This window comes from Watersipora subatra, chromosome 10 (genome assembly GCF_963576615.1).
Source record: "Watersipora subatra chromosome 10, tzWatSuba1.1, whole genome shotgun sequence".
Classification (NCBI taxonomy): Eukaryota; Metazoa; Bryozoa; class Gymnolaemata; order Cheilostomatida; family Watersiporidae; genus Watersipora; species Watersipora subatra.
In genome coordinates this window covers 54,426,187-54,454,030 of record NC_088717.1, presented here as the reverse complement: position 1 = coordinate 54,454,030, position 27,844 = coordinate 54,426,187, and the positions used below count along the sequence as shown (strand labels likewise).

General features: G+C 36.4%; 2 protein-coding genes across 3 annotated transcripts in view; one reads left to right on the top strand and one right to left on the bottom strand.

Annotated features, from left to right (window-relative positions):
* Nucleotides 1-679: 679 nt before the first annotated feature.
* LOC137405862 (glutamyl-tRNA(Gln) amidotransferase subunit B, mitochondrial-like) overlaps nucleotides 680-27,844 on the bottom strand; it is a 28,961-nt gene continuing 1,796 nt past the window's right edge. Inside the window, exons 2-12 of one of the 2 annotated variants that reach the window (XM_068092296.1) lie at nucleotides 21,841-21,997; nucleotides 20,637-20,830; nucleotides 19,586-19,704; nucleotides 17,100-17,222; nucleotides 15,006-15,119; nucleotides 14,653-14,737; nucleotides 13,126-13,342; nucleotides 7,277-7,422; nucleotides 1,683-1,761; nucleotides 1,245-1,376; nucleotides 680-1,146 (exon numbers count right to left, since the gene is read on the bottom strand). In XM_068092296.1, the coding sequence (XP_067948397.1) occupies nucleotides 991-1,146; nucleotides 1,245-1,376; nucleotides 1,683-1,761; nucleotides 7,277-7,422; nucleotides 13,126-13,342; nucleotides 14,653-14,737; nucleotides 15,006-15,119; nucleotides 17,100-17,222; nucleotides 19,586-19,704; nucleotides 20,637-20,830; nucleotides 21,841-21,997 (1,522 nt within the window). In that variant the 3' untranslated portion in view covers nucleotides 680-990. Of the gene's footprint in view, nucleotides 1,147-1,244; nucleotides 1,377-1,682; nucleotides 1,762-7,276; nucleotides 7,423-13,125; nucleotides 13,343-14,652; nucleotides 14,738-15,005; nucleotides 15,120-17,099; nucleotides 17,223-19,585; nucleotides 19,705-20,636; nucleotides 20,837-21,840; nucleotides 21,998-27,844 lie in introns of those variants that run through there. The other variant, XM_068092297.1, reaches the window with a different exon arrangement.
* The window catches only part of LOC137405864 (uncharacterized), a 405,083-nt gene continuing 389,469 nt past the window's right edge, over nucleotides 12,231-27,844 (top strand). The window contains exon 1 of the mRNA XM_068092298.1: nucleotides 12,231-12,280. The gene's annotated coding sequence lies outside the window, so the exon portion shown is untranslated. The remainder of the gene's footprint in view (nucleotides 12,281-27,844) is intronic.

The window sequence follows — 27,844 nt, the reverse complement described above, 5'->3', positions numbered from 1 at the left end:
TAATTGTCTAACAAATTATACTTGTGGTAGTCTGGCCCATAAATATAACAGAACAACTAAAAATATAAATGCAACATTAGAATTTAGTAGTACACTGCAGCTTGTGATCACTGATTAAATTAACATCATGCTATAAAAAAGATTAAAATACTTACACGATTTGACCAACTGACGGCAGCAGTCAGTAGGTTACTAGGTTGACACTATTGACCTCTTCCAGTGCTAAATCTATAAGCAACATGCGTTCTGAGAATTTCTAAACGAACACTTTAAACAAACAGACTTTTTAATGATAATGTAAATATGAGTACGTATTGCAAAAAGCCTAAGTTTCTCAACCATTTGCGATGTAATTGAATGGGACGCAAATATAAGCGTTCTGATGAATAGCATCTTTGAGCGAGTGAAGTGATATTAGATATCATGAATGCTAAGGACCACTTTAATCAATATTATGTACAGTAGATAGGCTGTTGATACGCAGAACTCAATACCTATTCAAATGACACCCAACTTGAAACGCCTGCTTATCTCTGCCATGCGCAATGAGCTAACTCTAGCTAGTACTCCGAGAGCGAGGACACATTTGGGAGTTGTCCAGTTGTCATGATTTACAACTTACGAACTGAGAATTTCAAGTTAGCGATCGACAAAAAATTAAAAAAAAACACAATTATAAATTACAAAACTCTTTATTTGTATAAAACGAAAACTAAAAAGCTCAGATTGATTATTTCTGATACTCCTTTGAGAAAGTGACATTGGCCTTTTTTTGAGCAGGATCTACAGACTCTGAACAGATGTAGAACCCGAGAAATGGTAAATGTCTTTTTCTAATACCACCAATGGTCTTTGTGTGACTCGAACCTCCAAAGTACTGATCATATGCCGGCCCACTAACCACTAAACCTTGACTAAAAAAGCACAAATATTAGGCAGGAAGGACCGCTAGAGTGTATGTATCCCTAAAATTATAATACGAAATTTAAGCTAGGAGTTGCTGCTTGATGGTTTGCTGTCCAAGTAGGCGCGGAGTACTCTGAAAAGATCTACGTGGTCGATGCGGTTTTCACTGTCTTTTTGTATAATGGAAATGAGCTCTGCAAACTCTCTTGAGCCTTTTTTCTTCTGATATCTTCTCGCGAGCTACAAAGAGAAATGAGATCCCAAGTCTAGACTCCGGAGTATATTTTCTAGACAAAATAAATGTAGCTCAGACAAGCAGGTCTTTGAGGACTACATGCCTTTGGATTATTCTCTGCCACAGCAACACAGTATCTAAGTATCTCTCTTTCATCTGATATCCTTGTAAATTCTCCACTCTCCAGTAAGGCTTGAACTGTTGCAGCTGGCTCATTCAGTAGCCTGTGTAACAGCTGTAATCAGTGTCTTATAATTGGTAACTCTTCGCAATGCTGCTATTAATGTGGGCAGAAGGCTAGGTATAAAGGGAAGTGAGTAATTTTAGCAAAATTTTACCAATTGCTAAAGTATACAAAGTCTATTGGCAAATGCAAGCAGCTGGCAGAGGCCAACGAGAATGTAAGCAGCGGGCAAACGTAATAGAAGTTGTCGACAAAACTCACTTTAAAAGTTGACAAATATACAAGTGACATAAGCGGGTGACAAATGCACGCAGGTAATTGAACAATTTGGACAAGTGCTAAAGCAAATAAACTAACCTCTGTCGAGGAGATATGGGTCAAGGCTTCTTTTTCATATGCATGCCAGAGATGGGATAGCTTCTCCAGCGTCACCACACTACAAGATCAGATTAAATATGTCAAAGGTCAAAGCACTGAGCCTACTAAAGATGTCAATGAGAACAAGGATAATGGAGTACCTTTTACCTTTGGGTTTACATCCGTACAAATTCTCACAGCAAACTCAATGACAGCTTGACTTTGACATAGCAAACTTCTCACATAAGAAAGCATCAACTTTACCTAAAGATTAGCATATTGTCACAAGACTTGCTTGTTACCTAAAGACTTGCATGTTACCTAAAGACTTGCATGTTACCTGATGACTTGCATGTTACCTGAAAACTCGCTTGTTACCTGAAGACTCGCTTTTAACCTAGAGTCTTGCTTTTAACCTAAAGTCTTGCTTGCTGCCTATAGACTTGCTTGTTACCTAAAGACTTGCTTGTTACCTGAAAACTCGCTTGTAACCTAAAAACTCGCTTGTAACCTAAAAACTTGCTTGTTACCTAAAGACTTGCTTGTTACCTAAAGACTTGCTTGTTACCTAAAAACTTGCTTGTTACCTAAAGACTTGCTTGTTACCTAAAGACTTGCTTGTTACCTAAAGACTTGCTTGTTACCTAAAGACTTGCTTGTTACCTAGAGACTTGCTTGTTACCTAAAGACTTGCTTGTTACCTAAAGACTTGCTTGTTACCTAAAGATTTGCTTGTTACCTAAAGACTTGCTTGCTACCTAAAGACTTGCTTGTTACCTAAAGACTTGCTTGCTACCTAAAGACTTTCTTGTTAATGAAAGACTTGCTTGTTATCAAAAGACCTGCTTGTTAACGAAAGACTTGCTTGTTACCTAAAGACTTGCTTGTTACCTAAAGACTTGCTTGTTACCTAAAGACTTGCTGGTTACCTAAAGATTTGCTTGTTACCTAAAGATTTGCTTGTTACCTAAAGACTTGCTTGCTACCTAAAGACTTGCTTGTTACCTAAAGACTTGCTTGTTACCTAAAGACTTGCTTGTTACCTAAAGACTTGCTTGTTACCTAAAGATTTGCTTGTTACCTAAAGACTTGCTTGCTACCTAAAGACTTTCTTGTTAATGAAAGACTTGCTTGTTACCTAAAGACTTGCTTGTTACCTAAAGACTTGCTTGTTACCTAAAGACTTGCTTGTTAACGAAAGACTTGCTTGTTATCTAAAGACTTGCTTGTTACCTAAAGACTTGCTTGTTACCTAAAGACTTGCTTGTTACCTAAAGACTTGCTTGTTAACGAAAGACTTGCTTGTTACCTAAAGACTTGCTTGTTACCTAAAGACTTGCTTGTTACCTAAAGACTTGCTTGTTACCTAAAGATTTGCTTGTTACCTAAAGATTTGCTTGTTACCTAAAGACTTGCTTGCTACCTAAAGACTTGCTTGTTACCTAAAGATTTGCTTGTTACCTAAAGACTTGCTTGTTACCTAAAGATTTGCTTGTTACCTAAAGACTTGCTTGTTACCTAAAGACTTGCTTGTTACCTAAAGACTTGCTTGCTACCTAAAGACTTGCTTGTTACCTAAAGATTTGCTTGTTACCTAAAGACTTGCTTGTTACCTAAAGACTTGCTTGTTACCTAAAGACTTGCTTGTTACCTAAAGACTTGCTTGTTAACGAAAGACTTGCTTGTTACCTAAAGACTTGCTTGTTACCTAAAGACTTGCTTGTTACCTAAAGACTTGCTTGTTACCTAAAGATTTGCTTGTTACCTAAAGACTTGCTTGTTACCTAAAGACTTTCTTGTTAATGAAAGACTTGCTTGTTATCAAAAGACCTGCTTGTTAACGAAAGACTTGCTTGTTACCTAAAGACTTGCTTGTTAACGAAAGACTTGCTTGTTACCTAAAGACTTGCTCGTTACCTAAAGATTTGCTTGTTACCTAAAGACTTGCTTGTTACCTAAAGACTTGCTTGTTACCTAAAGACTTGCTTGTTACCTAAAGACTTGCTTGTTAACGAAAGACTTGCTTGTTACCTAAAGACTTGCTTGTTAACGAAAGACTTGCTTGTTACCTAAAGACTTGCTTGTTACCTAAAGACTTGCTTGTTACCTAAAGACTTGCTTGTTATCAAAAGACCTGCTTGTTAACGAAAGACTTGCTTGTTACCTAAAGACTTGCTTGTTAACGAAAGACTTGCTTGTTACCTAAAGACTTGCTTGTTACCTAAAGACTTGCTTGTTACCTAAAGACTTGCTTGTTACCTAAAGACTTGCTTGTTAACGAAAGACTTGCTTGTTACCTAAAGACTTGCTCGTTACCTAAAGACTTGCTTGTTACCTAAAGACTTGCTTGTTACCTAAAGATTTGCTTGTTACCTAAAGACTTGCTTGCTACCTAAAGACTTTCTTGTTAATGAAAGACTTGCTTGTTATCAAAAGACCTGCTTGTTAACGAAAGACTTGCTTGTTACCTAAAGATTTGCTTGTTACCTAAAGACTTGCTTGTTACCTAAAGACTTGCTTGTTACCTAAAGACTTTCTTGTTAATGAAAGACTTGCTTGTTATCAAAAGACCTGCTTGTTAACGAAAGACTTGCTTGTTACCTAAAGACTTGCTTGTTACCTAAAGATTTGCTTGTTACCTAAAGACTTGCTTGCTACCTAAAGACTTTCTTGTTAATGAAAGACTTGCTTGTTACCTAAAGACTTGCTTGTTACCTAAAGACTTGCTTGTTACCTAAAGACTTGCTTGTTACCTAAAGAATTTCTTGTTATCAAAAGACCTGCTTGTTAACGAAAGACTTGCTTGTTACCTAAAGACTTGCTTGCTACCTAAAGACTTGCTTGTTACCTAAAGACTTGCTTGTTACCTAAAGACTTGCTTGTTACATAAGGTTCTCTTCTTCAACACAAGTCCAGGAAAATGTGCAATATACGGTGAGATAATACCATAAGCTGCTTTGCTTTACTAAACAAATAAGTAATCTACTCTGATGTATAGAAGTAGGTTAACGCATGAGTTGGCAGCCAGTATACCTTAAAGCCTGGTTCCCATATACGTCGCAAAGCACCGGGGACAGCACCGCAGGCTATTAGCGATGAAATGGGAACGTATGCGCCGAGGACCGCCGGTAGTTGCCGGCGGCATCGCAATAGTTTAGCGCTGTTCAAATTTCGCAAACGACCGCAGGCAAAACCTTCCCGAAATGCATTGTACGGGTAAAGGTCACCATTATAGGAACGTTATGGCGAGCGAACAGTTTATTTGATTACGCAATTCTGTTTACAATATCATTAACGATGTGGCTTTTATGTGAACATTAAACTGCAAGTGTTTTGCTGCGCGATATTACCGCCGGTGCTTTGCGACGTATATGGGAACCAGGCTTTAGCCTGGTTCCCATATCGATTGCGAGACTCCGGCAGTAACATGCGCAGCAAAACGCTTGCGACGCTAGGCTCGGTGGCATCTGTTCACATGAAAGCCACATCGTTAATAATATCGTAAACATAATTGCGTAATCAAATAACATGTTCGCTCCGCCATGCCGTTCCTATTATGGTGACCTTTACCCGTACTGTGCATTTCGGTAAGACTGTCTGCAGCCGTTTGCATAACTTGAACAGCGCAAAACTATTGCGATGCCGCCGGCAACTACCGGCGGTACCCGGCGCATACGTTCCCATTTAACCGCTAATAGCCTGCGGTGCTGTCCCCGGTGCTTTGCGACGTATATGGGAACCAGGCTTTATCCTATGGCCAGGCTCTATAGCAAAGGTTTACAGTCTACTGGTGAAGATTGCTTGTGACTAATTGCTCGTTTATTAATGTATATAAGTTACAAAGTCACAAGTCGTAGAAGCATGAATAGGAATGGTAGTAAAGTACGAGCATTGTAAAAGCCTTTGTAGGGTTCATCATAATATATTCTTATAGACAGAATTTAAAATCTCAACAAGGAACTAACCTTTCATCATAGGCGAGATGAAATGAAATTTAGATATGTCTGACTTGGCATGAACAGAGTTCAATGAAAGGTATAGTTGTCGCCATCAACAATACAAGTGATGGTGACAACACAGCCGCTGATTTGCTTATATATTACAGGCTGTATAAATATTTCGGATTAGACTAAAGTCTCATGTAGAAATAGCTTTGATCATAATTCATTACAAATCATTGCGTCTGGCGATTAAAAACAACAAACCAAAAATTAATTCTTTCAAATTAGAGTTCAAAATTGTTGTTGCTAAGCATACATGATAAAAGGGTTAAATTTTATTACATGACTATGTGACAAAGTTTGAGAGAAATGACTTGCCAAAATACCACCTGTAATGCTCAGTTGTGCAATTCCAGATATAAATATGTAAGAGGGAGACGTTTATAACAGTAAACACCAATTTTAGATACCAAAATGCACTTCATTAACCCAGTTTTAAGCAAATTAGTTGAAAGGCAGCCATCAGGGATATACAGATATTCAGGGATTTACAGCATGCTAGAAACAGAATGAGCTACAGAGAGATACAACATATGAACTCCAAGTACAGTACCTCTTCAATTACTAATATACAACATATGAGCTGAATGAGTAACAGAGAGATACAACATATAAACTCCAAGTACAGTACCTCTTCAATTACTAATATACAACATATGAACTGAATGAGCTACAGAGAGATAAAACATATAAACTCCAAGTACAGTACCTCTTCAATTACTAATATACAACATATGAACAGAATGAGCTACAGAGAGATACAACATATAAACTCCAAGTACAGTACCTCTTCAATTACTAATATACAACATATGAACTGAATGAGTAACAGAGAGATACAACATATAAACTCCAAGTACAGTACCTCTTCAATTACTAATATACAACATATGAACTGAATGAGCTACAGAGAGATACAACATATAAACTCCAAATACAGTCCCTCTTCAATTAATAATATACAACATATGAACTGAATGAGCTACAGAGAGATACAACATATAAACTCCAAATACAGTCCCTCTTCAATTAATAATATACAACATATGAACTGAATGAGTAACAGAGAGATACAACATATGAACTCCAAGTACAGTACCTCTTCAATTACTAATATACAACATATGAACTGAATGAGCTACAGAGAGATACAACATATAAACTCCAAATACAGTCCCTCTTCAATTAATAATATACAACATATGAACTGAATGAGCTACAGAGAGATACAACATATAAACTCCAAATACAGTCCCTCTTCAATTAATAATATACAACATATGAACTGAATGAGTAACAGAGAGATACAACATATGAACTCCAAGTACAGTACCTCTTCAATTACTAATATACAACATATGAGCTGAATGAGTAACAGAGAGATACAACATATAAACTCCAAGTACAGTACCTCTTCAACTAATAATGTAGGAATCGTAGATAACACTAAGCTAAGTTACACGAGTCCCTTCCCCAAGTCTCCATGGTTCATCTGGTTACAAACTCTCCCAGACTCTGATGGTATGGCAATAAAAGGAAACAGTACTGAGAGTGAGGTGAGAGAGTTTCAGTAAAAGCTGTGATAAAATGTACCTTAGAAGATGCTCCAAAGAGCATTTCTGTTCACTGCAAGCTCTCACCACAACGAGATTTAGAAAGCGGAATGCTGATTGGCTTGAAACCGTTGGATTAGAGGACAACTTCAGCATTTCTTCAAATATGTTGACTAGTCTCAGCTCCTGACAAGTAAAATAAAGGTTACATAAATGCGCAGTCATACGAATGGGAAAAAATCCTACTAAGGTACACGCAAAAGCTTCATGAGCATGTATATAAATAAATATATAACACATATACGATACATACATGTAAAACATCTAAATACAATGCAAACACATATAAAACATATACATGTACAATACCTACATGTGAAACGTACAATACATGTGGGCAAGGCCATTTTTGGCCTGATTGTGACGCGCGGGACATTTGAATGCTTCCTTGCATAGTTTTCAGCTCAGCTGTGAAACTTTGCTGTCATTTATGCTGTTTTAAGCAGCACTTGACACCAACTATCATTGAATGAGATTTCATCCTTGTCATGCAATGGATTGAAGAATTATTAAATATTAAAGCTGGTGTGACCACAGGACCATAACTTGACATGAAAAACTAATTTGTGATCAATTGCAAAAACTTTCTGAAGTTTTTGACTCATGACTATAGTTTGACATGCTCATATCTCTACTAATCCCCTACAAGAAATATGTACTGTTTTGTTTTCAGGCCCAAGTTTAATGATTCTCTGAGGTTTGAAGAAAGGCAACCACCTTTGACGCATGGGACAAAAGTAACATGAAACATCCAGAATTTTCCTACGTTTTGCGGTTGTTAGTCAAAAAATTGACATGATTTGGAGTTACAACATCAATATACATGTGGTAAACCAACTAATAATTTTAAATTAGTATATATTATAATTATTTTATTTAAACAAAAAACATATATGATTCAAAGATTTTCAGACTCTTATGCAGTAAATCATTATTTCTTAAAATCGTCATATTCTGCCATTATTATTTCCTCATTTTCTAGTAAAAAGGATTTCAGTGACCTGATAGTTGCCGCTGGTGCAATAACTGGAGATGTTTTAAGAAGAAAGTTCCTCTGGGAGGTTCTTTCGTTGTTGGGGTTTGGCCAAATGAACTTCTTGTGTGCACGGTGCATGTACTTCATAGTGTAGCTACTTTCATTGGCTTCCGCTGTGAGAATTTCTCCAATGTTAACTTTAAGCCTGGTTCCCATATCGGCTGCGAGACCCAGGCGGTAATCTTGCGCAGCAAAACACTTGCAACGCTAGGCTCGGGGACTTCTGTTCACATAAACCTGCATGGCTAATAATGGCATAAAAAATGTTTGCTCGCCATGCCATTTCGAAAATGCTGATCCTCACCTGTCCAGTACATTTCGGGAAGGTTTTGCCTGCGGCTCTTCGCGAAAGTTGAACAGAGCTGAACTCTTGTGTTGACCGGCAATACTCTGCGGTATTCTGCGCGTAGGTTCACATTTCACCGCTGATAGCCCTGCGGTGCTGTCGCTGGTGCTTGCGGGGTATATGGGAAGCAGGCTTTAGAGTCATAAGCCAATGCGACCAGCATTTTTGGTGAAAACTACGTCAGTGTTTGTAAAACACCTCTTGTGATTACCTCTGGATTTCGTTCGCTGCTGTGTGTGTGTGGAAATGGCTGCCAGGGGGAAGGACACCATTTCATCAGAACAACATCACTATCTTTTTTAACTACTATGTGATGGCACGATCGAATGCCGCGAATTAGCGGCACAATGGAGCAGGGTTCTTTGCAGATTTGTGCTATTTCAGTAATCTTATCTTTTGAGATGGAGAATATCTTTATTAGTTTCGCTGATTTGGAAGTTATTGTTGTGGCAGCTTCCGCAAATGACTTTGCCGAGTTTACGACGTACCTTTTTCGCTATACTGCCATTAGAACCTGTTGTTTGATGCTTTCCCTCAACACTATCTATTGCACCTTTGCCATGCGATTTAATTTCTAGAACCATACTTTATAAACACACATTTGGTTCAAGGATTACCTCATGATTTGACGGCATCACGCCAAGTGTGGGTATCAGTAGGGTAATCTTGACAAACTCCGTGTTCTGAGTTACAAAGTATCGCAAATTAATTCCAATTTTTCATTTCTCTCAAAGAAACTGGTTTTTTTACTCAGAATATCCAGCGTTGCTTTCACATGCAGGGTATCAAAATGAAATCTCAAACAAAGGCAAACATCATCATATTATTAACTACATCTATGTCCACTACGACTATGTCCCGCGCGCCACAAATACTTCCATGTGCCTATAAAACAGAAACTTGCCATATTTTTTAGCAAATTGGCGAGTTTGGCTGAGGCATAGCAGCCCAAAATTGAACTATAGACAAAATTTATTTACTTCAGATAGTTTAGGAAAAACAGGCTGTAACTAAATGCACTAAAATTGTGACGCGCGGGACAAACTATTCTTTGCTCGCCTGGATGGTAAGGAAAAATTGCATTTGCTAGGAAAAAACACCTGGGCTAAAAATATATTCTTGTATTGATTATAAGAGAAAAGCAAAATTTATTTCAGAATGTATAGCAAAGTTTGAGAGAAGATGTCCTATTGTCCCACGCGTCACGCACAATAACAGAAAAATTTACTTGCATGCTTCTTATCATCATGAGAAAAGATTTGATTATAAAAATTTTCCTGTTTCTGTATGTCTAAACATGTTTACTCACTAATTGACAGAAAATTATGATCACAAAAGGTAAAAAAAAAATTGCTTGTGTGTGTGACCCTACGCCTGGCCTTGCCCATGTACGAAACATACATACAAAACATACAATGCATGTAAAACATATACATCGCATACACAGTAAACAAATACATATAAAACATACACAATATATATACAACTAGCTGTGCCACTGCTGTGCTAGGCGTTGCCCGGGTAATAGATAAATCTTTGGACAGAAAATTGATTTGTGTTTAACATATAACAACATTTGCCATTCTAACTTTCAAACTAAATATCATGAGAAAAGTATTTTGTCTTATAAACAAAGAGAAGTAGTGAGAGTTGCTATTAGCCAGTTTAATAATATGACGTTATGCTATGACCCCCGTCATACGCAAAGCAGTTAGGTATTTGCTCTCATATAATGACTTATATTGGCAAGCTAGCAATTCGATTTCTGTAGTCTAGTGGGTAAGGCGTCAGGCTGGTGAACAGCAGGCTCCGAGATTGAATCTTCTTTGGTACGAAATATTTATTCCAAGATTTTAAGATCTATAGCCTGACAATCAATCCTACAAACCTACATATGACTAACTTTGAAATGCAATATATATACCCAGCTCCTACAACGTAAATAATCCATTCAAGTAATGTTTACATTATATGAACAGTGAAATACTTGTAAATTGACTAATCCATAATAAGAAAAACACTAGGCTTAACTTTTTAATGTTGGCAATCTATCGCAACTGTAATATTATTAGTTTACATCGACAACTTTTCTCCTTTTTCTGATCAATTTAACTGGTTTTACAGGCTATGATTGCAGCAATTTTACAATAAGTTGATAGGAGCGCACATATTCGACATCCATTTACGACAATTTGTTTATTTTTTTCTAGACAGCAAAGTCTATTCTGCAAATTAAAACTAATAGCAAATATTTTCTACGTATACAATAAAGCAAAACAAAAATATATTTTTACTATAATAAGAGCAGTGTCTACATGTTCATGGTCTATCTGTATTCAAGGGTCAAGGTTAGAATAAAAGAACTTCCGACAATACTTCCAACTCATGACAATGACATTCAGATTAGTAAACCGATGCGGACACACCTGCACTAATCGACCGCTTTCAAGTATTTATTTACAATTGCGCAGCGACCTATTCTCTGTTTTGTCAACACATCTGACGATCTATCAAGAGGAAATAAAATGCCATAGAAGTTGCATATATATGTGCAATACATATATACGTTGTACTTGAGTATATATAAATTTTTCAATGTTGGTCTGTCCATGTATTTGTCCGGGTATAGCTATTGAAATCTTGGAATAATGAATCCGTATCGCAAAAGGTTTGATCTCGGACCCTCCGTTCACCAGTCCGATGCTTTACTAAGTTAGCTACATAAGCTTGGCAGTTTCACTAGGCAATATATGTCGGTATATGGGAGCAAATACTCTACCGCTTTAGGTCCCGATGCAGGGTGATTGTTTAACGTCACGAGAAGCTGGTAGCTCTTATTAGTAAGCTTACTCAAATTGTCCATTGGCAATGTTCCAGGCTAATAGTAAGTGGCCGGCAACTCTCATTACCTCTCAATGTTTATAAGCTGATTTTTAGTACCCGGGCAACGCCGGGTAGCACAGCTAGTAACAATATATATACAGTCAAACATGGATAACTCGTCCACGGATAGCTCGAACACATGGTTAATTTGAACATTTCCTTTGGTCCGTTCCCACGTAATGATAAATTGCTATAGATAACTCGAACTCAACACTGTTAATTCGAACTGTTTTTTTGCCCAACAGCTACCGAAACGGTTGTTTTCGCTTTAGAAAATCACTTTATTCAAAGCCATAGAGGTAAACTTCATCTTTTCGTAATTCATAAGCGTCGTTATTACCACCATCGGCAAAATATTTTTGTCAACGACTTTTCTAAAAGTTTGGTGAAATTTGATTTATACTGCGATACGATGAATAGCACGGGCTAGCCGGGTCACGCGCGCAAGAATTTTCGCCACGCACATACAAAACAAAAATCGCATGTTGTTTTGTATGTGCGTGGCGAAAATCCTTGAGTGCGTGACTCGGCTAGCCCGTGATGAATAGTTTTCCGACGTTGATTCCGTGTTGAATCAACGTCGGAATGTTGAATGTTTAAAACGTCTTAAAAAATGTTGTAATTAAACGTATACGTTGTCTGAGCTACAAAAAACTATTCATCGTTTGACCTAAACACAGAATACGTGTGTACATTCAATAAGTATCTATTAAAAAAGCGTGAGTGATATAGAATGTACCGTAAAACCTCGTAAAACTTCTAATTGAACTGCCTCGGAGTGTTGCTCTTAACGAATCCCAAGTAAAGTAAGGTAATCTGCATAAACTTCAAGAAAAAACGGCAAAATTGATCGTGGGTAAAACCCCAAAAGAAAAAAATGTCTTTTCTTTTGAGCATTTCAACAACGATCAAGTTTTGCCAATGTCAATCTGAAAATTTCCTGGCAATAACATCACCTCAAACAACAAACCAATCTCAAGTGATAGAAAAATCTCTATACTTTTTCATGAAAACGTTTTAAACTTTACATTAGAAGCATTTAATTTGAAACAAGCCATTTGTGCTTTTGATTTATATTATAGTTTGTATATGTACATGTATCTACTAATAAATAAGTAAATATATGGACTTGTGACAGTGCTCTGATAACTTGAATGCTCTGATAATTCGAACACTTTTGCTCGGTCCCTTGAAGTTCGAGTTATCCATGTTTGACTGTACATTATTTTTTCTATCTAACAAGTGCGTGAGATATATTACCATTCAAATTGACTTTGAGAAGTTGGCCCTATTTGACACTTAACATTATATAAAATCTCTAAGTAATACGAAGCAGAAGATTTACATAAATGTGTTATGTTATCTGGAATTTACGTTATAGGAGGTGTACGTTATAGGAGCGTCTACTGTATCCATCTGTGTACTTGCTAGCTCTCCTGGATGCTCACATATCCATGACAGAAATTTCAATTTCAGAGGATTTGTCAGAACATAGAATACTGCACTGTGTAAAAGCAACGTGACTATCAAAACCTTAAGAATGAGCCAATAAGAAATCACATACTATAGTTGTCATCGCTTGCTCCAAGGAAAGACCGTAACTTATGAGCCGCTGTCTGAGGGCGGGCAAGAGCTCAGGCATTCCTGCCCTTATATGGTCAATGCTCAGAATGTGTGGATTGTCTGTGGATCCATCTGTTAGAACTATCGGAGGAAGATTTGGTTCAGCCATAAATCTGTAATCTTGCAGTCTTTCCTTGTCCCTCATTGCGACTGTCTGTCTAAATGGGTTTAAAACTAGCCAGTCATAGCACTTTAAAATACTCATATAGCTATAAGAGACAACCCATAGCATACTAGCTATACAAGACAACCCATAGCACACTAGCTATACAAGACAACCCGTAACATACTAGCTATACAAGACAACCCGTAACATACTAGCTATACAAGACAACCCATAACATACTAGCTATACAAGACAAACCATAACATGCTAGCTATACAAGACAACCCATAACATACTAGCTATACAAGACAACCCATAGCATACTAGCTATACAAGACAACCCGTAACATACTAGCTATACAAGACAACCCATAGCATACTAGCTATACAAAACAACCCATAACATACTAGCTATACAAGACAACCTGTAACATACTAGCTATACAAGAACCCATAACATACTAGCTATACAAGACAACCCATAACATACTAGCTATACAAGACAACCCATTGCACACTAGCTATACCAGACAACCCATAGCATACTAGCTATACAAGACAACCCATAGCATAACTAGCTATACAAAACAACCCATAACATGCTAGCTATACCATACAACCCATTGCACACTAGCTATACAAGACAAACCATAACATACTAGCTATACAAGACAACCCATAGCATAACTAGCTATACAAAACAACCCATAACATACTAGCTATACAAAACAACCCATTGCACACTAGCTATACAAGACAACCCATAATATACTAGCTATACAAGACAACCCATTTCATAATACATATGGGTTTCATCATGTAATATTATCTATAATAATTAGATGATGAAATTATAATCTATATATATCATCTTTAATAACTGGGATAAATAAAATTCTGTTTGATTAAAAGTGGAAGCTCACAATGTAATATGGTTGATACTAGCCCAGACTAGCTTACCAAAGTGGAACTTCATTCTGGCCTATAGACTTAGTAGTAACCACTTAATAATTGTTACAATATAGTGAAAACCTACTAACACTGACAATCTTGCTAGAAGTTTGCGATGAGTCTTTCTATAAAATAATATTCTGTTGCAAGTTCTATGATATCAGCCGGCTAGATGGCAGCTCGTTTGCAAGCGGCGCGCATAAACCTTTTTTAGTTCCTAACTATGACATCTTAACCTCTCATACAACTGGAATGTACTGGTACACATGATAGTAACTAAAATGAATTGTTGTACACCTGGCTTTAGGCCAGACCTGTGATAGGAAAAACAGGATAAGTATTTAACTTGCAACTTAAACTTTTCAACCTGCGCGAAGGCTTGAAAGCGGATACCATAGACATAGGAAATACCTTGTATCACAATCAAAGGACATCGTCTGGTTTATAACCTGACCACCTCGAGCAAGTAGATTCTTCTGTCTCTTCACTTCATAATCTACAGTGTACATCTATGCATGTAATGAAACAATATCATATTTACAATTGCTAATCTACAATGTACATCTGTATACGTACAGAAACAACATAATATTTACAATTACTAACTGTATATCTCAGAACATAGACAGTTTCTGATAGGATCACAGGTGACTACATAATGAAACCTACACTATACTTTCCTATCATTCCTATAAGGTCACCTATGAGGTCATCTAAGATAATGACAGTCATCGTTACATAAACAACAACACACTTGGCCTCACCTATAGCCTGCTCAACTGATTTGACGCTGTTGAGGTTCTTCACTTCGGTACGAACTCCATACGGAGAACCCGGCTTGTGCACAGAAATATTAGCATCTATTCTCAAAGATCCTTCTGCAATAAACACTCTGGTGCAGTTTAACCGTGAGACACTCACACAATATACAAACATAGCATACGCTATATGATACGAAACGGTAACAGCGTCCATGTATGGCACAAACTGTACTATATTCAGACTAGCAATATTTGGGACTTGAAAACTTTGATGACCCACAGAAGACAGAGGTTCAAGTTCAAGGTTTGCACGAGTAACGTCAAAACGAGTAACTGAACCCGAATCTCTTCTCTGAAAAGCTTCAAACTGCATGCTCGTCACACATCATTCTAATCTTGGATTAATGGCAAGAATTAAAGACATTGGATTAATGCTAAATAGAGACATAAACTGTATCCAGGTCAAATTATTTTATGAACCACAGCACATACCCCCATATAATAATCCATTCCACTAGCAACACAAGTTCTATGATATTTAGTTTTATTCATAAATCAATCAAGAATTTGTCTTAGTCCCAGGATTGACTGAATATGGTTAAAAACAGATCAATAAATCAATATGTTTTTTATACACAGAATTAGTGGTGCTTCCCGGGTATTAAAAATCAGCTTATAAGTAATGAGAGTTGCCTGCCACTCGCTATTAGCCTGGTGCAATGCCGATGGATAATTTGAGTAAGCTTACTAATAAGAGCTAAAGATTCTACGTCGTTACGCCATCACTTGGCGTCGTGACCAAAAGTGTAGCAAATTTGCTCCTGTATAGCGACATATATCATCTAGCGAACCTATCAAGCTAGTGTGGCTAAAATGGTAGGGCGACAAACTGGCGAACGAGAGGTTCGAAATCAAATCTTCGCCGATACGGATTCTTTATTCCAAGATTTTAATAGCTATAGCTGGACATATACAATGACAACAAACTTTGAGAAATATATATATATACATATATATATATATAGATTAGCTTGAAGCAGCTTCAACAAATGACATTGAAACTCGGCATTTGCATTGCTCAGGTAATTTATAAAAAAAATGATAGCTTTGTTTATTTAAAAAATTAAAATCTTAAGCTAATACATAAACACGCTATTCTTATAAAATCTGAGGAATATAACCATAAATTGTTACTCAGTAATGTTGTGCATTACAAATTTTTATATAAAATATTTCTGCTTACAAAACCGACTGTTGTTAAATAATGAAAGTTTCGCCCAGTTTGATGCAGGATGTAATAGGTAATTATTAAGGAGGCCTGAAGTAAAGGAAGGCATGAGGGAGTCGCTATTTTATCACGGTGACACCGACGCTAGCTCAACCAAAGATGGCAGAACATTTAACAGAGCCGTGTGGGATAGGCCAATAAAAAAAAACAACAATCGAGAGGACAGTATAAAAATCTCTTTTTATCAGAAAACGACGAGACACGCTGAATGAAAGACTTTTCTACCAAAGTACCCAACACTAGAGAGTACCCAAGACTGGTAAGTACCCAACACTGATGAAATAGTCAACCGCTGTGACATTGGACAAAAGAATGCAAGGATTACTAGTAAAAAAATCTCGTACTAATGCTACCACCTCCAACTGCTTGTGATTAATATCTGAATGTTATTGATTGTGACTGTTTTATTTCTTTATGAGTGATCTAAACACACTCTAATTTCATAAGCGAACTTAACAAGTATTAATGAAGGCATTATCAAAATATTTTTCTAAGTTTGTTAAAAATAACGACCTCAAAAATGATAACTACAAACCTAGTAAGAGTTAAAAATGATGCTACGCAGACAAAATCATCTTGTAAACATATTAAGAAAACATATCCGAATAAAATTTTGCAACTAGAATTGAGGTCTGACATGAAAGCTTATATTAAGACACCTTGGCACCTAATATTGTGTGAGACTTGATAACCAGAGTAGTCCAAGAAGCATAGACTCGCAGGTCAATCGACAGAACAAGATATGCAGCTACCCAAGAGGTGACTAAACAGATTTCAGCCAATCAACTGCTACAAATCAACCTACTTACGCTCCATCTTTCCATCGCAGGTATTAATCAGTTTTAAGCTGGCCTGAATGTCTCTTACAAAGGCAGCTGCCTGCTCTCCGTCTTCAAAGTCAGGTTCTGTGACTATCTCCATAAGTGCTACCCCTAAACAATGGCATCACGAAGCAATGTGTAGTGCACGTAATTACTAACTTGTAGGCAGCAAACTGAAATCGCAGTAGTTACCCATATGACCAGACTATGCAAGACAACTGGCTTAAAGATGTGGTTGCGTCAAAAAGGTCGATTTAATGAAATTAAGACCAATGAAAGGCTAAAACATCAGCTACAATTTGATGTCATTTTTGTCTTTGTAGACCAATCCTGTCCAGAGATATATGCGTTTGAATGAGGCAATCTTTTAAAAAGCTCACATTCCAGCGGGTGCTTCGTTCGTGACGTAACTAGTGATACATCTGAAAAGAGTCCACGAGCAATAAATATAAGGTCGCTTTATTAGCCAATCATCAGCGTGAAATTTTTATATAGGTCGTAATAAATGTTATCACTCGTAAAACGCGTTGTCTGTGATCTCAAATTTAGGGATTTTACTCTATTATTACATCGCATGGACACCGATATTTACTAAATTAATTAACATCGTTACTTTAATGAATTACTCGATCGACACGTTTTATTGGCGAAAAACAAAATTGTAAAAATTGCTGTGAAGTTACTGTGAAGGTGACTCCGCGTTTTCTGGGCATCAGGTGGTTAAACTGCTATGGAGGAAGATAGGAGAATGGAGGTAAATTGATTTTTTACTTTGAGTCTCCTATAGATATACTGTTGAGTTTACATTCAGATTATATTTCCCTGTTTGAGGCTAAAATGTAATTTCCTGCACGCGCGAGATACGTATGTACAGTGAGTTCTTGACGGCTTCTTTTTAATCTTTAGCATCTAGCTATACAATGGCTTAGATTGATGAATATACTAAAGGTAATATTTTAGTACTCATTAATACATGTACTAATTAATAAAATTATAACTTTTTGCTATCACTAATCATCGTTTTATATTTTTTATCGGTTCACCTAGCTACATTTGCTTCAAATTTTCTGTGGCAGTTTTATCTAATAAATTTGATTTATGATTTGACTTTAGATGCTCACTTCTCACTTGTAGAAAGTGAAGAAAATCGATGGATCAATGCAAATCTTTAACTTCCAGAACCAAAGCTTCGAATCGTTGCCTTATGCCTTTGTTAAACATTTATTCGTTTTTAAAATTACACTCGCAATCTATCTAACTCCCAATTTGAAAGCTTTCAGTAGATACGCATTAGAATAACATATCAATGAACGACATATATTTATTGCATTTGTTTTACTGATTATAGAATTTTTATGTGGTCCCACCCGCCGAAGCAGCTTTGTCAGTGTGGAAACTGCCATAAATGGGAAAAAGAGACTTGAATGTGTGCTGCATAAACCATGATGTTTTGTTTGAGTTTTCTGCAGTAGATGAATTCGTCTTATTGTATCAGCTAAAACTATGTGAGTGGTCACGACTTGATGAATATTTTTAATAAAAGCTTTATGCCAAGATAAAAAAATTTTTGCTTGTAAAAATTATATAATAAAATAATATTGTTGAAGATAATGCAAAGGATGATTTGCAGAATATTGTAATGAACTGGATACGGTATATGGATGTCCGCAGAATTGTAGAACGTGAGTTCAAATCCAGTTTGCAGCAGATTTCTCATCCTTAAAACTCTATCCCTATGTATATTCTTTTCAAAGACGCAGCTTGCTTATTTTATTTACGGTAGTAAGAAACTAGTTTTCGGTGTGGGCAATGATATACAGCCCCACCCCCGGATAGGCGACGAGCATTATGTTGGCGGGGCTTTTGGGAGGCTGTATATCGTTAGTGTGGGTAGCGACGCAACTGTGCCGATAAAAAGACCTTATTCTACATAGTTTGCTTGACAGAATTACTGTAGACCTGTAGAACTGCTAGTCGGTACTAAGATGTTTACACAGCATTTAGAAGAAGCTAATATGACAAGTTTTTAATTTTTCTTGTTTGAGGCGTTTGAGTTATTGGTAGTAATGTATCTGTAGCTGGATTTAAAATTTTATTCTAGCCAACATGAGCAAATACAAAATAAAATATATGCCAATAGAGCCGCGTAGGACTAGACTTTTATCGCAAATAGCCGATGTGAATACGAGAGATAGAGACAGGCTGTATCACGCGTTGCATCATTTGGGGCAAGTCTGGGCATGTTTTTTTGGCCTGAGCGTTTTTACCGCGATCAGATTTTTTCGATTTTAATCTTCAAATATCTTAGCAATGAGATCGCCTAACACAACAAACATCATATCAACTGATAGGAAAAAAAAGCTTTCTTTTAAGATCAACTCAAATTTGATGCAACCACATCTTTAAACTAAGAAATTTAGATACACATGTATGACTATGGCAACTAACAATTGTAAGTACAAAGTCCATCTTACCAGCGCGGTTAAGGTCGACAAGACTCTGGCGGCCCTCGGAGTCATGCAAACTCTTACCGCTGTCCTGTTCTAGCTGTATTTGCTGTAACCTTGCTTTGCATATTCTCGCTTTTTTGTGTCTGCCAGTAACCAAGCCACATTAGTATGAGCACATTGTACAAAGTCAGACCTATGTTTTATTGAGTTAGTCATGGAGAGGTTGGCAGTAGCCATCCACAAAGCGATTCTTAAAGATCGGTATCAGTAAATTGTTTAGGTAGAGATGGGGCTAAAAGAATCTCTGATTTTGCTTTCTAAAACACACATAAAATGTTTAGTTTGGCTATTGTATGATCTATGATCTTGCATTTTGCAAAACATTGTTTCCTGACATATTTTCAAGAGAGCTGTCTTTAGATATTTGTAAGACATCCATCTGCTGCTACAACTACTACTGGCTCAAGCTGACGGTGTATATATATATAACTATTCATACCGACTGAATGCTATCCGGTTGTTCTTCAGTTAGACAAGTGTACTGGGTATTGGGGGTTCGAGGCCTCTCGGCGATTACATTTGCATCATACTATCCACAAACTGTTATACAGAAGTCTGTCTCGATAAATTACTGTAGCTAAAATGTATTCACTAGGCATTATCTATCAATTATCAAGTTGTATTTCGAATATACTAGGCACCAATGAGTGATTAGTGTGAATAAGCCATAGCCTGTGATCTCTTCATGTGAGGTAAAAAGGTAAGGCATCAGTCATCATATGCTGCATTATTGAGAGCACTTCAACTTACACTACCAATCAACCAATCTTTATTATTGTTAATATTTATTGCACAATAATTGTGTAAAATCTGATGAAGCAATGTCCGCTACCAAATTCGATCTCAAGTCCATCTGACTCCCTCATCCATTTTATTGAAGTCTGAAAACTTCAATACACTTGCACCTTGTTTAAGTATATCTTAATTAAAATTTCAAAACCTTAAATTTGAAAACTTCAACAAATTACAGTACACAATATACTAATCAAAATAGAATATAAACTGACATACTCACCTTCCTCTGACATATATAACATAATCCAGTTCCCCACCGATTGCTAGTGGATGTCTATACTGAGTGATCTGATAGCCAGATGGCATGTCAGCATAAAAGTAATGCTTTCGGTCAAATGATGACTTCTTATTAATCTTACAACCAAAGGCTAAAGCGGTTTTGACAGCTGCTTCTACACAGTACCTGTTCAGCACCTACAACTAAACTCACACTAATTGGTTCAGAAGACAAGCATTACGGATTAGATACTTCTACCCAGCATAGTTTCCAATCTTAACACTTTCCAATGGACACACAAAGGCGTGCAATGAATTAGGTGTTGTGTAACATGTGTTGTAGAGAAGACAACTCTCATGCAATAACCACACTTAAAAATGCTTTTTAGACACGGATCAAAAACTGTACACAGATAATAAAGGCTCAATCTGGTTGTAAAACTTACACAAGTGAACAGTAAGTCTCTAACAAGATCAGCATATTACATAAGTTATCAAATTGGCAGCTGTGAGACTCATTTCCATGAATGGAATTATAAGTGAGTTACCACGGAAAAAAGAGATTTGAGGCCTGGCTACTCACACCGATGAAATGCATCGCCGAATCATATTCTAGATACTTGTTGTAGTACACATACCGATGATACTGTTTTGGTACACATACAGACGATACTAAACAATGCATCGGGTTGACAAACAGAGTGAATGAGATTGGGCCTCAGCCGCCTGAAGGCCAAGACATCCTTGCTGGATTTTCCATCGCTGTTAATGAAGTATAGTCAGAATATTTGTAATGTAACATGGATCATCAACAATTTGTGATAGCAATAGCGCTCACGCTACTATTTGCATTGCAATATTTTGCTCAATGCAAAGCGATCCGCATCAAAAATAAAAATAAGCAAATATCAAAAAACTTGGAGCTCATAACATAAATGGAACTGCAAAAAAAAGAAGTTTGACATATCTAATTGTAAAAGTATTATTTGACTGTTTTATAGACAATTTCGATCTATGATAAAGACTTCCTTATATGTTATTTGTGAGAATATCTTGTTCATATATAACTAGCGATTTTTGTGAAATGTTTCATCGGTGCTTGTAACCAGGCATATAGAGTTTCGCATATGAACAAATTTTTGAAAAATATAATAATTCTAGGAAATAAAACGGACAAGACTGAAACACTTAACAAAACTTTTACTTACAGGAAGAGTACCAGGCATTGCAGCATCAAAGTTTGAGACTTGAGTGTTCGGTGCTGCACCATATTTAGCAGGTGAGGAGGAGAACAGTTTAGATGAAGCATTGATTTGTGCATGCAACTCTAGTCCAACAACTGCTTTTAAACATTCGCTACTCTTCCTGTAAATGACAACAGTAAGCAAACAATAAAACAAACTTGAAAAAATACAAACAAAGTGTTTTGAAGTAAAATTCTGGTGCAGGTTTTTGAGTTTTTATAATGTATTTGTGACTGAGTGAATACCCGGCGGTGCCCGGGTAATAAAAAAGTTTTTGCACAGAAAATCTATTTTTATTTAACGTATAACAACAGTTACTGTTCTCACTTTCACATCATGAGAAAAGTGTTTTGTACTGTTGAAATAAATTAGGAGAAAAAACAAAACAGCTGTAAGTGTTTAAATGTAAATGTATTACTGTAGTTACCTACAGTAACTTTAGTGTATTTAGTGGTTATGATCTGCAAGAAAATGTAACATTACAATGTATTACGCGCAGTACGTACCGTGGAGAGTACTTACCTTCGAGGCAGACGCATAACATAAAAGTTGAATGGAACAAATTAATTCAGCTTACTAAACACATACTTAAAGCTGAGTTTTAGTACATATTTTTTTTGCTAAACTTCAACTTTGTCATAGGCTGCAATTTTTATCACTTGACCTGTTTCGGATTCGTTTTCACTATAATTTATAACGAATAACGCTGAATGGATATAGCGAGCATCATATTTTACTTTCAGGTGTTGTGGGAGGATTTTGGCAAATAGCATTTTGAAATTTTTGTTGTAATCAATACACTGACTGCCAAATTTTAATTTCGATAATGATTTTTGTTGATTTTTGGAAAACAAATTCGCCCTAGTATGGCAAAGACGAAAAAGCATCGTGTTTCATAGAGTAAGGCAAAAAAATCTTATAACAGGGGCATCATAACCTGTGGGCGCAGTGTATTAATTAATAATTTGCCGTGTGCAATCACGACAAGGGTATACAGTAGGATGGAGGATTCATCCTACAGGGATGGAGGATGAATACTGATATGCTAATATCCTATCTTTGGGTGTTGTCTTCTCAATATATCGAGTTACTGATAAATAACTGATATTGGTGATGCAATCAACTACCTACCGAAATAAAATAACTATCGACCTATCGGTCAAATAAAACATTGCGTTGCCAGGAAAAAGTTTAAAAAATCTCAAAAGTTATCAAGGGATTGTCATGGCATAAGATCTACTGAAATGATAAGATTGTGTGTGTGCAGAAATAGTCTTCAAAAGATTCAGTTGGATGCTTAGGCTTCAGTCAGCATTTATTAGGATAAAGAAAATACCTTTGATTCAGCAACAAAATCACAGCCACAACAATCGTGATCCATAAATAAAAAGGATGACCTGTAGACAAAAAAACCAATCTGCAACAAAAAAATTTGACAAACAATATATTGAGGTGTGACCTATCGATGAGTAAAAGAAACTACCAGTAGAATAGATAACACGATAGGGCAGTTTCACTTCGATTTATATTATCGAGAAGACAACTACCGATCATCGATATCGTTTATCGTTATATTGTCTGTCACTAGTATACAGTATATATATTGAAAGCGATAGGAATGGTAAGAACGGCTTCACCTTGTGGTTAAGTGCGCGTATTTGCAAACTTGCAGTTGCTATCTTTGTGAGTTCAAATCTAGTAAAAGCGCATTTTTCATTCCTAGATTTTAACCGATATAGCTGGACAGATGACAGACAAACAACGACAGACAAACTTTAAGATGTATATATATATAAATATATATATATAAATAACTGATGCATTGTATTGTAAGTTTGTATCTGGTTTTATGAACAAACAGCTACTAACTACACAAAGCAGCAGATACTGTAGCAGGCGACCATTCAACTCAAAGAACTTGGTCTATGAGCACATCTGATTAGCCTAAGTAATTAGGTAAACAGTACGTAGTACTTACAGATGTAACTTTGCTATACATGTATGATGATCATATATGCGTTTTTATACAGTACTGTGCCCTTATAGGTGCATAATGTGCGGCTATATGCACACTTTCTTTATTGCATATAATATCATATCATAATCTATATATATATTTCTCACAGTATGTCTGTCGTATGTATATCTGTAGGCATTCTGGCTATAGATCTTAAAATCTTGGAATAAAGAATTAGCATCGAAGAGGATTTGATCTCAGACCCTCCCGTTCACAAGTCTGGTGCCATACCAGTTAGGCCACAGAGATCGATTTCTTCGCCAGCTGATATATGTTGGTATATGGGAGCAAATATCCAATGGATTTGCGTACGACGCAGGGTCATAGCATAACGACACAAAGATTTGTTGGCTCTCATTATTAAGCGTACTCAAATTTTCGATGGCAATGTGCCAGGCTAGTAGCAAGTGGCAAGCAACTCTCATTACTTATCATTGTTTATAAGCTGATTTTTAATACACGGGCAACGCCGGGAAGCACAGCTAGTATATCTATAGTTCTCAAAGTATGTCGTATGTCTGTTTGCATTCCCCGCTACAGTTGTTAAAAAATTGATTTTGAAATCACTCATTCTGATGGGTTTGAACTCGAGACGAATGCATCGACAAGTTTCTTATACGTACGATCTACCACCGAGTTAGAACGGCATAGTGATAAGATATATTTTCATATACCACATACAGCATGCGTGTGCTAATTATTTAAGCCTTGCTTCCACGCATTCGATGCCTCTGTTAGGAAACACTTTGGGACCTAAGTTTATGCAACACGATGCCACTTCGTTTTTTTTCGTTAGGGCTAATTTATTCTGCCCCATATCGACAATAATTTATTTCGAAATTAAATTTTGGCGATCTGTGTACTGATTATATACAGTAGAACTTCGGTTCTTGAACACTTTGGTTTTCGACCAACTCGGTTTTCGGCCAAAGATTTTGAGATTTGTTCGCCTCGGATCTCGGACATAAATTCGGTTCGCGACCAAACCGGAGCATGCGCATTAGAATTGGAACAGCTTCGGAGACAGCATGGAAACATTCGTTAACAAACGGAGAAGCAATTTACGCTTCATAAACTCTTTACAAAAAGGGAGAAACCATCTGGGACGACGTCTCCTCTACTGAAGAAATTTGCTAGGGAGATAAACCCTCCAGTCGAGTTACCTTAAATTGTTTTTGAGGATGATTCTCCTTCAAAGGTGTGAAGTAAACGTGCCATTGCTGTTTATATTTTCTTTTTCCTACGATTTTTGATGTAACTGACCTGTTGCATTTTTTGCTGTTTCATTACCATTTTCTGCTATTTTTGGTATTGTATCGATAATGTATCGGTAATGTTTTCGAAGTTTTAAATGCAAAACATACAAATTGTTTGCTTTTGTTTTCTTTTTCCCGCATCATAAATAGAAAACCTTTTATTAAAATTAAACACGATCTATATCTACCCGTTTTTATTTATAGTATGCAGTATACAGCACAGTTTATGGTGTAAAATGTTGAAAAAATACTTTACCGAAGTTGTTTTCTCGTCTTGGAATGGATTAAAATTTACATACCATACTTTTTGGACTATTAGCTGCTACCTTTTTCTGATGTTTTGAGCCATGTGGCTTATAAAAAGGTACGGCTATTCTGTGGTTTTTTCTTTCACCACTAGGACACATTAACCGGAATCTCCAGTTAGTGCGCCTTTAGCGGTGAAAGAAAAAACGAAACAATGCCTAACGGTACTGTTCCGTGAGGCACTGGGTTAAAAAGCGTCGGTTAATATGGAATAGTGCCTAACGGCACTGTTCCGTTTTAACCAGCAAAGTTGCAGCCGTGTTAAAAAGCACCGTCATGAGTTCTGCGGTTCATACAAAGGTGCGGCCTATGTATTGTTTTATTATCGTTTTTTTAAATAAAGCAGATGTGGCTTATATAGGGGTGCGGTTAATAGTCCGAAAAGTAGGGTACATTTATTCTAATGGGAAAAATTGTTTCGGATCTCGAACAACTCGGTTTTCGAACAATCTTCAGGAACAGATTATGTTCGAGAACAGATGTTCCACTGTACGTTATTAAAAGATATATGTCGCTGAAAGTTGTGAAATTTAAAATTTACAGTGGTTTGAAAACCTTTACAGTTGTTTTATTTACTTTTAAATTAGTTGTCCTGCCCGAAACCTTTTCCTCATGATATGAAGTTTGAAAGTTGCAGTTGTTTGAAAAAGTTTGAATACCTTTACAGGGGTTTTCATTTTCTCTCGTAATTTATTTCAACTACACAAAACATTTCTCTCATGATATGTAGTTTGAAAGTTAGAATGGCAAATGTTGTTATATGTTAAATACAAGTCAATTTTCTGTCCAAAGACTTTTTTATTACCCGGGCAACGCCAGGTAGCACAGCTAGAATATATATATATATATATATATAACACAGTACACCCTTAGAATACGATTACCCTGATATACGATTTTTTCGTTTTAGAAGTTGAACCCAGTGAGGTTTTCACCATATACGAATTTTATTTCACTATACAGATTCAAAAATTTTTTCGCCTGAGTTCCAATTTGTCAGTCAGTATGCTTATTACGTACATCAAAATAACAAAAAGGCCAAAATATGGTTCGGCAAAAACATTTTCACAACGTTTGAACGAGACATGATGACTGATTTATCTTAGGTCAGCAATTCACGCAGGCAATTTTGTGAAAAGTACATACATGTACATGTAAGTGAGGACAAATATTCAGTTGTTAGCATTATACTCCTATTTACTATAAACTTTTATTCAGCATACGTATATAACTACAAGTAGTATCTATATTTATTTTGTTAGCCATGGAATCTGAGACCGATACAAACGTTAAAGGATGAAAGAAAAAATGATATACATGACAACAAAGTTGGAGATCTTAAATAAATAGGAACAAGTATTGTTAATATTGCCAAGGAATATGGTCGCAAACAATCAACAATTGCAACTATTTTTATAAACAACAAATCCAATAAAGCAAGGACAGAGAAGAGATGACGAGTTGAAGGAGTTGGAGGTAATGCATGGAATCAGCATTCAAGAGAAGCAATAATTTAGTGGTGGCAAGGAAGTAGAAGTGACAGAAAAACCTACATCGGCAAAAATCAAGGAAGCTATAAGTTGGTATGAAAACCTTACTAGGTTCATTAAAAATAAACATCTAGAAAAGGCTCTCATGTGCCGTGTTATGGACAATGTTAATGAAAGGTGCATGAGTTATTTTAGTGAAATTTTGAGAAGTCGTCAAAAACAGACTTCATTGGATAGATTTTTTTCAAAAGATAAGTGTCGAAGAGCACAGATGATAACAGTGAATCTATCAATAAAGCTAGAGATAAAAGCGCACCTGAAGAAATGCTATTATATTGGGTTTTTGAAAAAGAATCTCAAATTTCAAGTGTTTAATTTACTGATGTAGACTGGTACATAAAAACACTATTGTACAATGCATGTGCATTATTATTTATCCTCTTTGTGTGTCATGTTTTTTATGTACTATTCACTTCATTTTTCATTTTATTTCATGTTTAATCATGTTTTGTTTATTTTATTTTCATGCTTTATTCTATTTTTTGTTTAATGATGCTTTTGCAGGCAGGCCTGTTTTCTACTACAGAAATACAAACCATCGTATGTATGTAACTCATATATAACTAGCTACTCAAGATAGTTGACGCGGCCACATTACTTTCTAGAACTTACTATTTAACCCTACCCTCTAGGGTATAAAAACGTACAAACTTCTGTATGTATGGTTACACTGATTATTGTGTGCATTTCACACAAGGCAAATTACAACCTTCTCGGGATCCTTTTATAAGCATTAGCTAGCTAGCAATTTTCTGCAATGCACCAGCGTTTACAGTGCACCAGCTATCATCATCCTCAATAAGTGATCAAGTAGGCTATCTTCTACATTGCACCAAGTT